Source organism: Ictidomys tridecemlineatus, chromosome 2 (genome assembly GCF_052094955.1).
Source record: "Ictidomys tridecemlineatus isolate mIctTri1 chromosome 2, mIctTri1.hap1, whole genome shotgun sequence".
NCBI classification, from domain to species: Eukaryota; Metazoa; Chordata; class Mammalia; order Rodentia; family Sciuridae; genus Ictidomys; species Ictidomys tridecemlineatus.
This window is the reverse complement of record NC_135478.1, coordinates 107,323,171-107,336,604: the sequence shown is the minus strand read 5'-3', so window position 1 is coordinate 107,336,604 and position 13,434 is coordinate 107,323,171. Positions and strand designations below refer to the sequence as shown.

General features: G+C 45.5%; 1 protein-coding gene across 7 annotated transcripts in view; it reads left to right on the top strand.

The window, feature by feature from the left end:
* The first annotated feature begins 1,474 nt into the window (after positions 1-1,474).
* The window catches only part of Chfr (checkpoint with forkhead and ring finger domains), a 29,634-nt gene continuing 17,674 nt past the window's right edge, over positions 1,475-13,434 (top strand). For 4 of the 7 annotated variants that reach the window (XM_078039496.1, XM_078039493.1, XM_040292078.2 and 1 more), the window contains exons 1-5: positions 1,631-1,883; positions 7,830-7,929; positions 9,988-10,097; positions 11,000-11,059; positions 11,178-11,390. In XM_078039496.1, coding sequence (XP_077895622.1) covers positions 1,754-1,883; positions 7,830-7,929; positions 9,988-10,097; positions 11,000-11,059; positions 11,178-11,390 — 613 coding nt within the window. In that variant the 5' untranslated portion in view covers positions 1,631-1,753. The other 3 variants (XM_078039494.1, XM_078039495.1, XM_078039497.1) reach the window with 3 other exon arrangements.

Here is a 13,434-nt window from a genome sequence, read left to right as displayed (position 1 = left end):
GATGGAATTCACGGGTCTTGCTGTGCTAGGGACATCATCTTACTATCTACTTCTCTGGTGGAATCCAGAGTGATACAGTAATACACTGGTTAACGTCAGACCCCATATACAATGGTGGTCCCCTAAGATGATAATGGGGCTAAAAACTCCTATTGCCTATACTCTTACTGTTCCTTTTCTGTTTAGATATAGAGATACCATTGTTACAGCTGCTCACAGTATTCCATATAGTAACATGCTGTACAGGTTTGTGGCTTATGAACAAAGGTCTAATAGTGTACACCCCATGCCCAGCACACTCCTGCACCCAGGCTTTGCATATATACCCTGATGGGCACACAACACTGCTCAGTGAGGCATTTCTCAGACCACACCCCGTCTTGAAGAGAGGCAGGGCTGTGTGTGGTGACAGATGTCTCATCACTCCCTTCACCACAAGTCCATGATGTTCCAGAGGCAGTCACTGCTGTTCCCTTGTGCAAACTTTTAGAAAATTTTAGTGGGAGAAGGGAGCGTGTTATGTGTGGGCAGGGGAGTATTTGGGGTCTGCCCTGGGGTCTTGCACATCCTAGACAACAGCTCTACTACGGAATTGCATGCCAGCCCTTTTATTTATTTTGAGACAGGGTCTCTGCTAAGGTGCCAGGCTGGCCTTGAACTTGTGATCCTCCTGCCTCAGCCTCCTCAGTCCCTGGCCTGCCTTACTACCATATCTCAGAGATGTTCTTATTTTTGCAAATATAGGTGGAGATGCATTTACCCACCTATATTTACGAATGTTCATATGTGTGTGTGTGTGTGTGTGTACACACACACACACACACAAACACAAACACACACACATATATATTTTTTTTAATTCGGAGGTCTTCACCAGTGTAGACCGCTGCTTGGCTCTTCCGAGCCGCCGAGAAGGCTTGTGCATGGCCGTGCCCACCGTCATTTGGTTCTCGGTCATGTTTCAAGAGGGCAGAGCGTTTTTCTATGAACCACACCCGGGAGTGCCGCTAGGTTCCACGAAGTGGGACTGCCGCGTCAAGGAAAGGGCACTGCACGTGGAAGGACGCCGCAGACCCTCGGAGCTGGGCTCCCACCTTTTGCTCCCACCAACCCTGTCATTCAAGGGCGAGAGCTAGCCCCGGCCGCCAGCCTGTCCCGTCTCGGTAACCCCTAAGTGACAACGGGGTATGAAAGTCATCCTGTTTACATTTATCTCACTACAGGTAAAGCGCACTGTTGCTTCTATCACCGAAAGGCGTGTAGATTTCGAGTAAGGCTTTAAGAACCGTCGCACGTCCAATCCAGAAGTCACTGCATGCCCTTTGCCCCAACATAACATGGCGCCCACTGCAGCTACTTCCGTGATCCCCGAAGATGAAGTTGTCCCTGCCAGTACCAAAGATGGCGGTCTGGTCCGCAGCCTCTCGTCTGCGCACACTCCGCTGGTCGCAGGCCGACTCTTGGTGGCCGCTCCCCGGGCCGCTCTAGCCGCCGCTCTCGGTGCGTGTCGCCGCCAACCAATGGCAGGGCGCGCCGGGCGGCCCCGCCCGCGGATCAGCTGAGGGCCGCGATGTCTGTTGACAGCGGCGGGGCGGCCGGTTCCGGGGCCGGCGCGGGGCGCGGGGTGAGTGGAGGCTGTGGGCCGGAGGCCCGGGGGCGGCGGGCGGCGTCGGGGGCGCCGAGTCTCGCGCGCCCACGGGCCGGCGGGGCCTCCTTCAGAAGGCGTTTCCGGGTCTCAGTAGGCGTGAGTCCGATGGAGGCGCCCGGGGGAGGCGAGCAGCCGCCGCAGCAGCCCTGGGGAAGGCTCCTCCGCCTGGGCGCAGAGGAGAGCGAGCCGCACGTCCTGCTGTGGAAACGCGAGTGGACCATCGGGCGGAGGCGAGGTGCGCGGCCCGGGGCGAAGGAGCGGAGCCGAGGGGGGACAGGGACCGACCGGAATTGGCACCGAGGGCAGGACGCGGGTGGGGAGGAACAGAACCGAAGGCGGAACCAGCAAGAGAGACGAGGACTGGGAGTGGGTGGCGGGGGAGCCCACCCGGCTGCTGGGGGTGCACTGTGCTTTCCACTTTCATGAAATGGGCTCATGTAAGACCTGCCATTTATTCATATATTTGTCTGCCCCAGGTGCAATTCTGAATGCTTCGTGTAGTTCATTTATTCCTTATTCATGGCTTTATAGACTAGTTTCATTAATATATCCTTCAGAAAACAATTTCTCACGTTCGTTACTATACAAAGTTTCTTCTCTAAAAATGGTGGAATGAAATTAGCAAATTCACAGTTATGTGGGAATTAAACACAAATCTTAAATGGTGGGGGGTCAAAGAAGCCACAAGGGACATTAGAGAATACCTTGAAACAAATGAAGACAAAGAATATACTGATATTTATGGAATGCAGGTAAGCAGTGAGGAAGGTCAGTGGTTGTAGTGTCTACATTTAATAAGATCTCATTCCTAGCTCCTTAAATAATTATTTGCTTAATGAGTATAGGAAGCTAAAGACTTGAACAAAATTGCACACAACTAGGGAGAGAAAGTACCTTCAACTTCTGCACTACTTGTTTTTAGACTCCTCAGCTGCCGTCTGGTAATTTAACTTCCCTTGTAGCTTTCCTGGTTGGAGAGAAGTAAGCTAGTCAAGTCCATAACATGTTTAGTTGTCTGAAAATTAATATATCATCACTCTGACTTCATAGATTTTTGTTTTTGTTGTTTGTTTGTTTGGTCGGTTGGTTGGTTGATTGGTACTGGGGATCAAACCCAGGAGCACTTATCCACTGAGCCACATCTCCAGCCCTTATAAATTTTTAAAAAATTTTCAGACAAGTTCTCACTAAGTTGCTGAAGCTGGCCTTGAACTTGAAATCCTCCTGCCCTAACCTCCTGTCACTGGGATCACAGGCATGTGCCCCCATGCCCCGCTGACTTCATGCTTTAAAAGAGGGAGAATGAGCCTGGTGCCTTGGAGTATGCCTATAATTCCAGCTAATTGGAAGATTGAAGCAGGAGGATCACAAGTTCAAGACCAGCTTAGGCAATTTAGTGAAACTCTGTGTTAAAATAAAAAGGACTGGGAATGTAGCTCAGTTCAGTGGCAGAACACCTCTATCCCTAGTACTGAAAGAAAAAAAAAGAGGGAGAGAGAATGGGAAAGATTGCTATCCAGAAACAAATATTTTAGGTTAGTTTCACCTTTTACAATGTGCCTGCACCTTTATACTAAGATTTAGTGAGAGTAGAGGCCTTGGAAGCAGGCTTCCTGGTTTCCAACCTGTCACCAACACAGCTTACTTTGGGCTAACAACATACCTTTCCAAGTCTTTGTGTCTCCTTCGTAGAGTTGCTGTGAGGATTAAATAAGATCATATGTGAACTGCTGAAACAAGCCTGGCTTATAGTTAGCACTTTCATCAGTCACTGTTATAGCACATTATGCATGCTATTACACGTCAAGACATTCAACTTCATGTTGAGGCAGGGAGGAAAAATCTGCTTTAAGAAAAGTACTTTCAGTGAATGCATTAATAATGGTGCTATCAAAAACATAAAGGTGCTGTATTAGTCTGTTCTTACTGCCATAATAAAATACACATTCTGAGTGGCTTAAACAGCCACATTCTGAGTGGCTTGAACAGTGGCTTAAAAAGCTATTTCTCAGTTTTGGAGTCTGGGAAGCCCAGGTAAGGTCCATGCTGGCCACTTTGGTTCCTGGTGAGGATGGTGTTCCTGCAGGGGCTGCCTTCTAGCTTTGTCCTCATTTGGTAAAGAAGGCACATGCTGGTCTCTTTCTCTTTTCTTAAAAGAGCACTAACCAGGGCTGGGATTGTGGCTCAGTGGTGGAGTGCTTGCCTAGCATGTGTGAGGTGCTGGGTTCGATCCTCAGCACCACATGAAAATAAAATAAATAAAATAAAGATATTGTGTCCTTCTACAGCTAAAAAAGAACACTAACTGCCTGGCACATGTCTATGATCCCAGCAACTCAGGAGGCTGAGACACGAGAATGGCAAGTTCAAAGCCAGTTTTGGCAGTTTCGTAAGTCCCAAAGTATCTTGGCAAGATCCTGTCTCAAAAAATAAAAAGAGCTGGGGATGTGGCTCAGTTGTTAAACATCCCTGGGTTCAATCCCTCATACCCTCCCCAACCAAAAAAAAATAGAAAAGAAAAAGAGCACCAGTTGCATCAGATCAGAGCCATGCCCTTGTGACCCATTTCGGTTTTGTCGACTCCCCACAGGTCCTACCTTCAGGTAGTCACTTTGGGGCCTCTACATGAGTTGTGGGGGACACAGCCTTGGGTTCTCAGAGTTGTGTGACTGGATGTTTATCTGAGAAGAATGCTTGCCTGCCACGTGCCAGGCACTGGGGAGGAGCACCGAGCTGCATCTAGGAAGGAATTTAAGAACCTCACCCACAGTGGCAAGCCGGGCAGATCATCTTGGTTCCAAACTAGAATGTGCGAGTGCTGGCATATGGAAGCCTGTCTTGAAATCCATACTGGTGATGCAGTTGGCACTTGGGGCTTGGCTATGAGGGTATCGTCCTAGTGGATATGCTCAGTGGAGTGAGAATATCTTGACCACAGGTGATATTCACCTTGGATAAATGTAACAAAGTAATTCCAAAAATATATAAAGTTTTTGTAAGTAAGGTTTGGTTTTTGGGTTTTTTTTTTTTTTTTTTTTTTGTACTGGAAATTGAACCCAGGGGTGCTTTACGACTGAGCTATATCCCCAGCCCTTTTTATTTTTTATTAAGGAGACAGAGTCTCATTAAGTTGCCAAGGCTGGCCTCAAACTTTCAACTCTCCTGCCTCAGCCTCCCGAGTCACTGGGATGACAGGCATGCACCACTGTGCCCAGCAAAAATATGATTTTTAAATCTATTTTTATAGAGAGATTTACATATGATAACATCTATTTTGGTGTTCAGTTCCATGAGTCCAGCTCCACCAGTCAAGATGTAGAATATTTCCAGCATCCAGAAAGTCCCCTGGTGACCATAAAGAGCACATCCTGGTCCCACAGCCCCTTCCCTCAACCCCGGCTCCTGGAAGCCACCAGTGTGTCCACTTTCTATCCCTGTGGCTCTGGCTTTCTGGAGTGACATCCAGGTGGAACACAGCATCCCCCACAGACCTGTACCCACTCTTCGACTCTCCTTGGAGGGTGTTCTGATAGGTGTTCTTTGTTCTTGCTTGTGTCCGTGATTGTTCCTTTTGTGGTGGGTAGTATTCTGCTTTTGTACATACCACATTTTGTTTGTTAGTTAACTACCAATGGATTGACATTAGTTTGTTTCTTGTTTTATCAGAAATAAAGCTATTATACATATAACTTTACAGGTCTTTGTTTGGACATGCATATTTATTTTTCTTAGCTAAATACTTAGGAGTGGGATTTCTGTGTCATGTGTTAAGTGTATGCCTATCACCGTCAGAAGCTCCCAAAGTGTTTTCCAGAATGGTTTGCTGTTTTTCATTCCCCCTAGCAGTGCATGACTGGTCTGGTTGTTCTACTTGCTCTTTGATAACCTTGGATGTAGTCAGTCTTACTTTGAGCCAGTTCTGTGGTGGTGTTGGAAGGCTTTCACTTTCATTTCTCTGACTAATGATGTTGGACGTTTTTCATCTACTTATTTGCCATCCACATCTCAAAGAGATTATCAAAGAGATAAAGTGTTTGAATCTTTTAAAATTGCATTGTTGACTTTCTTGTTATTGAGTTGCCAGTGTCAGCTGTAAATTCTGGATACAATACCTTTATCAGATGAGTGCTTCACAAATATTTTTACTAGTCTGTGGCTTGTCCATTCATCTTCATAGGCAGAGTCTTTTGAAGAACAGATGTTTAATTTTGTTTGTTATGGTGCCTAGGGCTTTGCAGATGATACACAAGTGTTCTTCATTGAGTTACATCCCCAGCCTCACAGCCCTCCCCTCTTGAGACAGGGTCTTGCCAAATTGCCCAGTCTGGCCTCAGACTTGTGATCCTCCTGCCCCAACCTCCAAAGTATCTGGGATTACAGACAAGAACCACCACATCTAGCTAGATATATATTTTGGATGAACTTCATTTTATCAATATTTTTCTTTCTGGATTGTACTTTTTGCATCCTGTCTAAGAAATTCTCACCAGAGCAAGCATCAGTAAGATTTTTTTTCTTTGTTTTCCACCACAAACTTCGTAGTTTTAGGTTTTGCATTTCTCGATGACTGGCCATCCTTACACCAACATAACACTGTCTTTCATGCTAAGTTAGTCAAGATATCTAAATCTTTCAACTTTGTTCTTTTTCAAAATTCCCTTGGATATGCTAATAAATTTTTCCTATGAACTTTAAAATCAGTTTGCAGTTTCTGTAAGCCTTCTGGGCTTTTGGTTGTAATTGCATCAAATATGTGAAATAATCCAGGAGAGAACTGGCATCTTTTTTGGTGGGGGGAGGGTGGATACTGGGTATTGAACTCAGGGGCACTTGACCACTGAGCCACATCCCCTGCCCTATTTTGTATTTTATTTAGAGGCAGGGTCTCACTGAGTTGCTTAGGGCCTCACTTTGGCTGAGGCTGTCTTTGAACTTGCAATCCTCCTGCAACAGCCACTGGGATTATAGGCGTGTCCCACCGCATCTGGCGATAACTGGCATCTTTTTTTTTTAATCTTTTTTTGGAACTGGGGTCTAACCCAGGGCTTTGCGAATGCAAGGCAGACTCTTTGCCACTGAGCTAAATCCTAGCCAGAGAATTGCCTCTTAACAATAGTGAACTTTTGACTACTTCTGTCATCCACAGCTCCCAGACCAGTGTTGCCACATCCTCAACCTTGCCATGACCTCCTCCTATAGCTATCTCAGTTCTTGGCCACTTTATCCTTTGGAAGCCCATATGGCAGCTCTGTGTGTTTTGGGGTTGGGGGCACCTTCCATGAAACCTGCTTTCACGGGATTTAGATGGGCTGTGACATGTCCATATCTTCCACTGCTTTGGGTTGTTGGTCTCCTCTGGAGCTGTGAATTACAGGTGTGTGCCATCATGCCCAGTATCAATTCCTTTTTTAATTGCCCTTAATTCTTTTTTTTTCTTTTTTTTTAAGAGAGGGGAGAGAGAGAGAGGAAATTTTTAATATTTATTTTTTAGTTTTTGGCGGACACAACATCTTTGTTTTTTTTGTATGTGGTGCTGAGGATCGAACCCGGGCCGCACACATGCTAGGCGAGCGTGCTACCGCTTGAGCCACATCCTCAGCCCGACCCTTAATTCTTTAGTATCATTATGTATCATCATAGACTGCTCTTATAAGCAGTGGTAATTAGTGATTAGACATTTAAAAGCTTCTGATAGTTTTCCTTTTGATCTAAAACGAGAGCAGGTAAGTATTTGAAGATATCCCCTCTTATATTTATTGAAGACACAATGACTGTTTTATATTTTCTTATACATGTGCCTATGATAATTTGGTTTTATATATTCTGTGACTGTCATTGCTTCAGTTTTGTGATGACTTATGAAACCTAAGTTTACATAGAGAAGAAGTTAAGGGGTAGGTGAAATACTGAAGAGCTAATTAAGCCCCTGAGTTTTTAAAAAACTTCTGATAATATTTATTGGACTAGATGTGCATGTGGGCATGCTGTAAAATTGCCCGGAAAAAGCTGTTGAGGTGTTGATGGGAGTGGGCCAGACCCTGTCCCTCTGGGTTAATGCTCTGGCATACGAGTACTGTTTCCAGGGGTGTGTGCCACTGTCACCTGCTTTAGTGAAGCAAGGCAGTAGTGTTTGCCGAACCCGAGAGTCATGTCCAATGTCCTGCTACCCTCTCTGTTTTAGGTTGTGACCTCTCGTTCCCTAGCAATAAACTGGTCTCTGGAGATCACTGTAAAATACTTGTGGATGAGAAGTCTGGCCAGGCAACACTGGAAGATACCAGGTGAGAGTCCTGCACTAGTTTCCTGTGAGCTCCTGTGGCTCAGGAGACTGAGGCATTGTTTTGAGTGCAACCCCGTGGCTCCTTCCTCTGACTCAGGAGCTCCTTGTGGCAGATGTACTTCAGGTTTCCAGCAGGGACACCTGGGTGATGTGTGGTGTCTGTGGCCCATGCATTCCTATTAAGTTAAATATGGCTCATAAACAAGACTCACAAGCAATGGATGCATTTTTGGTTTGAATACAGGGATGCCCTATGATGTCTGATAAATTCATCATCTTAGTTGTGTAGTTTCAAAGTCCAACGTGGGTCTAACTAGGCTAAAATCAAGGTTTGGAACAATACTGACCAAATTATAGTTATATCACACACACATGGAATGTGTGACAGTGAATCCCATTGTTATGTGTAATTGCAATGCACCAATAAAAAGCAAGGAAAAGATAAAATAAAATCAAGCTCTGGATCAGTGGTTCCTTCTAGAGGCTCCAGGGAGACTCCACTCCTTCCTTTCTCTAGCATCCAGAGATGCTGCTTGCCTGGGCAGAGGCAGGCTACAGGGGAGGGGCAGCCAGGCAGGAGGCACTGCATGGCCAAGGCCCAGAGGTACTGGGATGTGTGGTCAGAGTGGTGCATGGGAAGCCACTCCAGGGAGTGTGGGCTCCAGCTGAGAGCAGTGGGAAGTCATTTCAGGAGCTGGGGAGGAGGATCCTGTGAGGGTGAGCTGTGGGGGCTGAGAGCCTGCTGCATTGCATGGTCGAGGTCAACACACTGATGCACTGCTTGTTGCAGGTTTTTTTTTCTTTTTCTTCCAGTACTGGTGATCAAATCCAAGAATGCTTTGCCAGTGAGCTACATCTCCAATTTTTCTTTTGAGACAGGGTCTTGCCAAGTTGCTGAGGCTGGCTTTCAACTTGCAATCCTCCTACCTTGGCCTCCAGAGTAGGTGGGATTACAGATGTGCACCACCACATCCAGCTTTTTTTTTTTTTGATACTAGGTATTGAACCCAGAGGTGCTTAATCACTGAGCCACATCCCCAGCCCATTTTATATACTGAGACAAGGCCTCACTAAGATGCATGGGGCCTCTCTAAGTTGCTGAGGCTGGCTTTGAACTTGTAATCTTCCTGCCTCAGCCTTCTGAGCTGCTGGGATTACATTTGTGAACTACTGTGCCAGCTCATATCCAGCTTTTGTTGTAGGTTTACTGGGCATGGCTGTGACTGTTTACATCCTGTCATTGGTGGCTTTTACATTATAGCAGCAGAGCTGAGTAGTTGGACAGAGACTTTGTGACCACAGAACGGGAACTCTTATTGTCTGGCTCTTTACAAAAAATGTTTCCTGTTCCCTGACCTCAGAGAACTGCTCAGATGTGAATCCCCTCCTCCTAGTGAGCCTGCAAAGCTGAGGCATGTGGTGGTTCAAATGCTGAGTTTTATACATTCAGTATCTGTCATGTAGCTGACTCCTGGACACATTAGATCTTCCCCAGGAAGCACTTCCTGTTCCCTCTTACTTGGTCCTCCCCTTACACCATGGACCTTGACCTTTCCCATCCAGCAGTGTGGCCACTGCTGATCCAGGCTGTGTGTTCTGAGCACAGGGGCCAAGTCATCTTCCCAAGAGCCAGCACCCATCTCTTAGGAGGGAGCTATGCTTATCTCGGGGATGCGATGCCAGGGTGCACATGTGGACAGTGTTGCACACAACTCACAAGAGGCTGGAAATGGAAGCACAATGCTGCTGAGGGGCCTCGGGACCCACCAGGAGGCACTCGAAGGGAGTCTGGCATGGGAGTACCAGAATTATTAAAACACTCGATGAGACAAATGGTTTGGTTGCCAGGGAGGTTGTCAGTAAAGAAGTAACAGGCAAGCTTTTTCCCCCAAGAGAATTTTAAGAGAGTACTTGAATATGTGCATTGTAAAATAGTTACATCATTCCTATGAGTATTTTCAAAATGATAATATTGAGCCAGTTTCCTAATGGTGGTAGAAAAATAATTTAATCCCAAATTACTTTGAGAAGGATAAATTGAACTTTGTTTTCTTTACAGTACCAATGGAACTGTGATCAACAAGCTGAAGGTGGTTAAGAAGCAGACTTGTCCTCTGCAGACGGGGGATGTCATCTACTTGGTGTATAGGAAAAATGAGCCCGAACACAGTAAGAGAGGAAAACATACTGGCTAGACTCATTCCCAGTGCTGTACTAAGGGAGTGTCCAGCTGAGGCTGGGGCATATCTTTAGAAAGTGTTGGCACAGGTGTCTCCTGTATATATTCCCTTTGTTGTTTGTGTGAACTCTTGGTGTAAACAGCTGGAGAATGGTAGTGTCGACCACAGTCGGAGCCTTTCTTCAAGAATGCCTCCATAGTTATGAGCAGCGCATCAAAACAGCCGAGGAGGAGCAAGTGGGGCCAGGTGGAAGAACTGGAGCTGTGGGGAGCAAAACCTAGGAAGAGGGCCTGGGCCCTTGTTGGCTCTGCTCTTGGAGACTGTATAGGAGGCAGTGAAGGTCAGCTCCAGGACTGTGTTTGTGTGTGTGTGTGTGTGTGTGTGTGTGTGTGTGTGTGTGTGTGTGTGTGAGAGAGAGAGAGAGAGAGAGAGAGAGAGAGAGAGAGAGAGAGAGAGAGAATGACATATATTCACAAAATTGCATGCCCATGATCACTGAGTAGGACAAGGAGTGCTGGGAGCCCTCTGATTTAAAGGCATCCTTGAGACTCAAAGAACACTGGGAGATCTTCCTTGGTAAGGAAGAAGAAGCAGGGACAAAGATTCCTTAGGGCACACTAGCCCCTTGCCACATGGAAGAATCTTGAGTTTGTTCTTTTCTTTAATTATGAGCAGCATGTATTATTTGCCTTAGTCTGTCTCCTGAGGTCATTCCCTGAGGCTTGCTTATTTTAGTTGGCAAAGATATTGCATGTCAATTGTGTTAGACTCTCTTAAACTGGTGAATGTGGTTACTGGCTGGTAAGTGAAGATAATCAGCAGGTAGATGGGCTGCGAGATGAGGGGCCCCTCCTACATGGCCACCCTTTGATAGGGTTGATTTACTCCTAGATGTGGCATACCTCTATGAATCTCTACGTGAAAAGCAAGGCATGACACGAGAATCCTTTGGTAAGTGATCTTGTGGCAAAGACATGGATGTGTGGGGGGCAGTGTCCTTTGGTTCCAGCCCTGGGATGTCTTCCTGGGCTCTCAGTATGTGTTCCTTGTGTTCCTTTTGTGCTTGCAGAAGCCAATAAAGAAAATGTGTTCCATGTGACCAAAGAGTCCTCAGGTCCAGGACGGGGTGACGACCCCCAGGTCCCACCTTCGTTGTCTCCCGCCACTCAGGCATGCTTGGAGGAACCACAGCCATCAACATCGACATCAGACCTCTTCCCCAGGGCCTCCACCTCTTCCACAGAGCCGACTGCCACAGGGCGAGAGCATTCCTTCAGCTCTGGTGAGATGGAGGAGGTCACAGTGACAACCACGGTGCTTTGTTTCCTAATCTTTACCACATTGTTACAGACAGAAAAGCCTTGATCAAGGCTCTCCTTAGCAGGAATTCTGTAGTGGCAAGTATTGACCTGTCCTTCCCCAAGAGAAATGCTGCAGGTACCATGGTATTTCTATATTCTCTTATTTCTTATTGAGGTATGCTCCATATACTATACACATCACACAATTACAGTGTACACATCACACAATTACAGTGTACACATCAGTGGTTTTTAGTGTATTCACAAAATTGCATGCCCATTATCACTGAGTCTGGAACATTCTGTCACTTGAAAGGAAATATGTTGCTTTAGATTTGCCTGTTTTGGACATTTCACATATGTGGAATCATACAGTATATGGTCTTTTGTGACCAACTTCTTTCACTTGGTATAATATTTCAGGGTTTACTCAGGGTAGAGTATATTTAAAAAAAAAAAAAAGTGGTACTGGGGATGGAACCCCAGGCATTGTGCTTGCTATACAAGTGCTCTATCACTGAGCTATATACCTCAGTCCTTTTTATTTTATTTTGAGACAGGGTGCCCTAAGTTGCTGAAGGTGGTCTCAAGTTTATGATTCTCCTGCCTCTGCCTGCCAAGTCACTGGGTCTACAGGAATGTACCACTAAGCTCAGCAGAGAAATGTATAGTTTAAAACCAATTTTACATGCCTTGTTCCTGATAGCTTAGCTCTTTTTGGCTTTCCCCACAGTTATTGGGATAAAGTCAGAACATTCAGGTGTAGTATGATATAAATATGTCCTTGCAAGTGGTGTACACATGTATTCAGTAACTAGACCACAGTCTATGGGTTTTTTTTTTAGTTTACTTTCTCAGTTATTCACTTGTATTTTTCATCTAGATTATCTTTAGAATTAGCTTTTCAAGTTAAAAAGAAATCTTTTTAAGATATTGATTTGGGGAGAATTGATATTTTTACAAAAACCAGGAAGATGTTATTTCTCCCTGGTTATTAAGGTCTTTGATTTTTTTTTTTTTTTTTTTGCTACCAAGGATTGAACCCAGGGGTGCTTATCCACTGAGCCACATCCCCAGCCCTCTTTATTTTTTGTTTTGAGACAGGGTATCATCAGGTTACTTAGGGCCTTGCTAGATTGCTGGGGCTGGCTTTGAACTTGTGATCCTCCTGCCTCAATCTCCCAGGCTGCTGGGATTATAAGCATGTACCACTGTACTTGGTGTTCTTTGATTTTTCAATGAAGTGTCCCCCCCCTCCCAATACTGGGGTTGAATCCAGCCAGGGGCACTCATATCAATGAGCTACATTTCCAGCTTTTAAAAAATTTTTTGTTCTGAGATAGGGTCTTGCTAAGTTGCCCAGCCTGGTCTTCAACTTGTGGTCCTCCTGCTCAGCCTCCTGAATGATTGGGATCATAGGCATTGCCACCATGCCCAGCCCATGTAAACTTTTAAACTAAAGCCCCAGCTTCTTAAAGTCTCTTGATATGCCTTCATTTTAACATAATTAACTCAAATTTATGAATGAAAGAAATTGCAATCACACTCAAAAGGCAAACATGCCAGACCTGAGTGATCAACTAGACAAAGTCTTAAAGCTCTTTAGGCCTGTGCACCTTCACCAGGGTTCCTCAAGTATAGATAGCACAGGTAGGATGTGTGCTGGCCCTCCACAACTGGTTCCAACACCTGTGACTCATTCCATGCGATGATAATCCCAAAGAAGTGGAAGTGCTACTCAGTCCATTTGCATGGCTCATCACACTCAAGGGCAGGCTCTGGGTTGGGTACAGCTCTCTAGCCACTTGCTTAGGTCAGGCATGCCACATCTGTCATCCTAACCTGGCATTTTATGAATATTATAAGGACTTCCTCAGAACTCAGGCATGGGACAGTTTAAAGAGAACCTTAAGTTAGATAATCTTTTATTCCGTTCATCTGTGTGCATTGTGTTTAGTCTGATAAACTGTGATAATGTTCTAAGTTCTTTAAAGAGGTAATGCATTCATATATTTGTAAATTTTA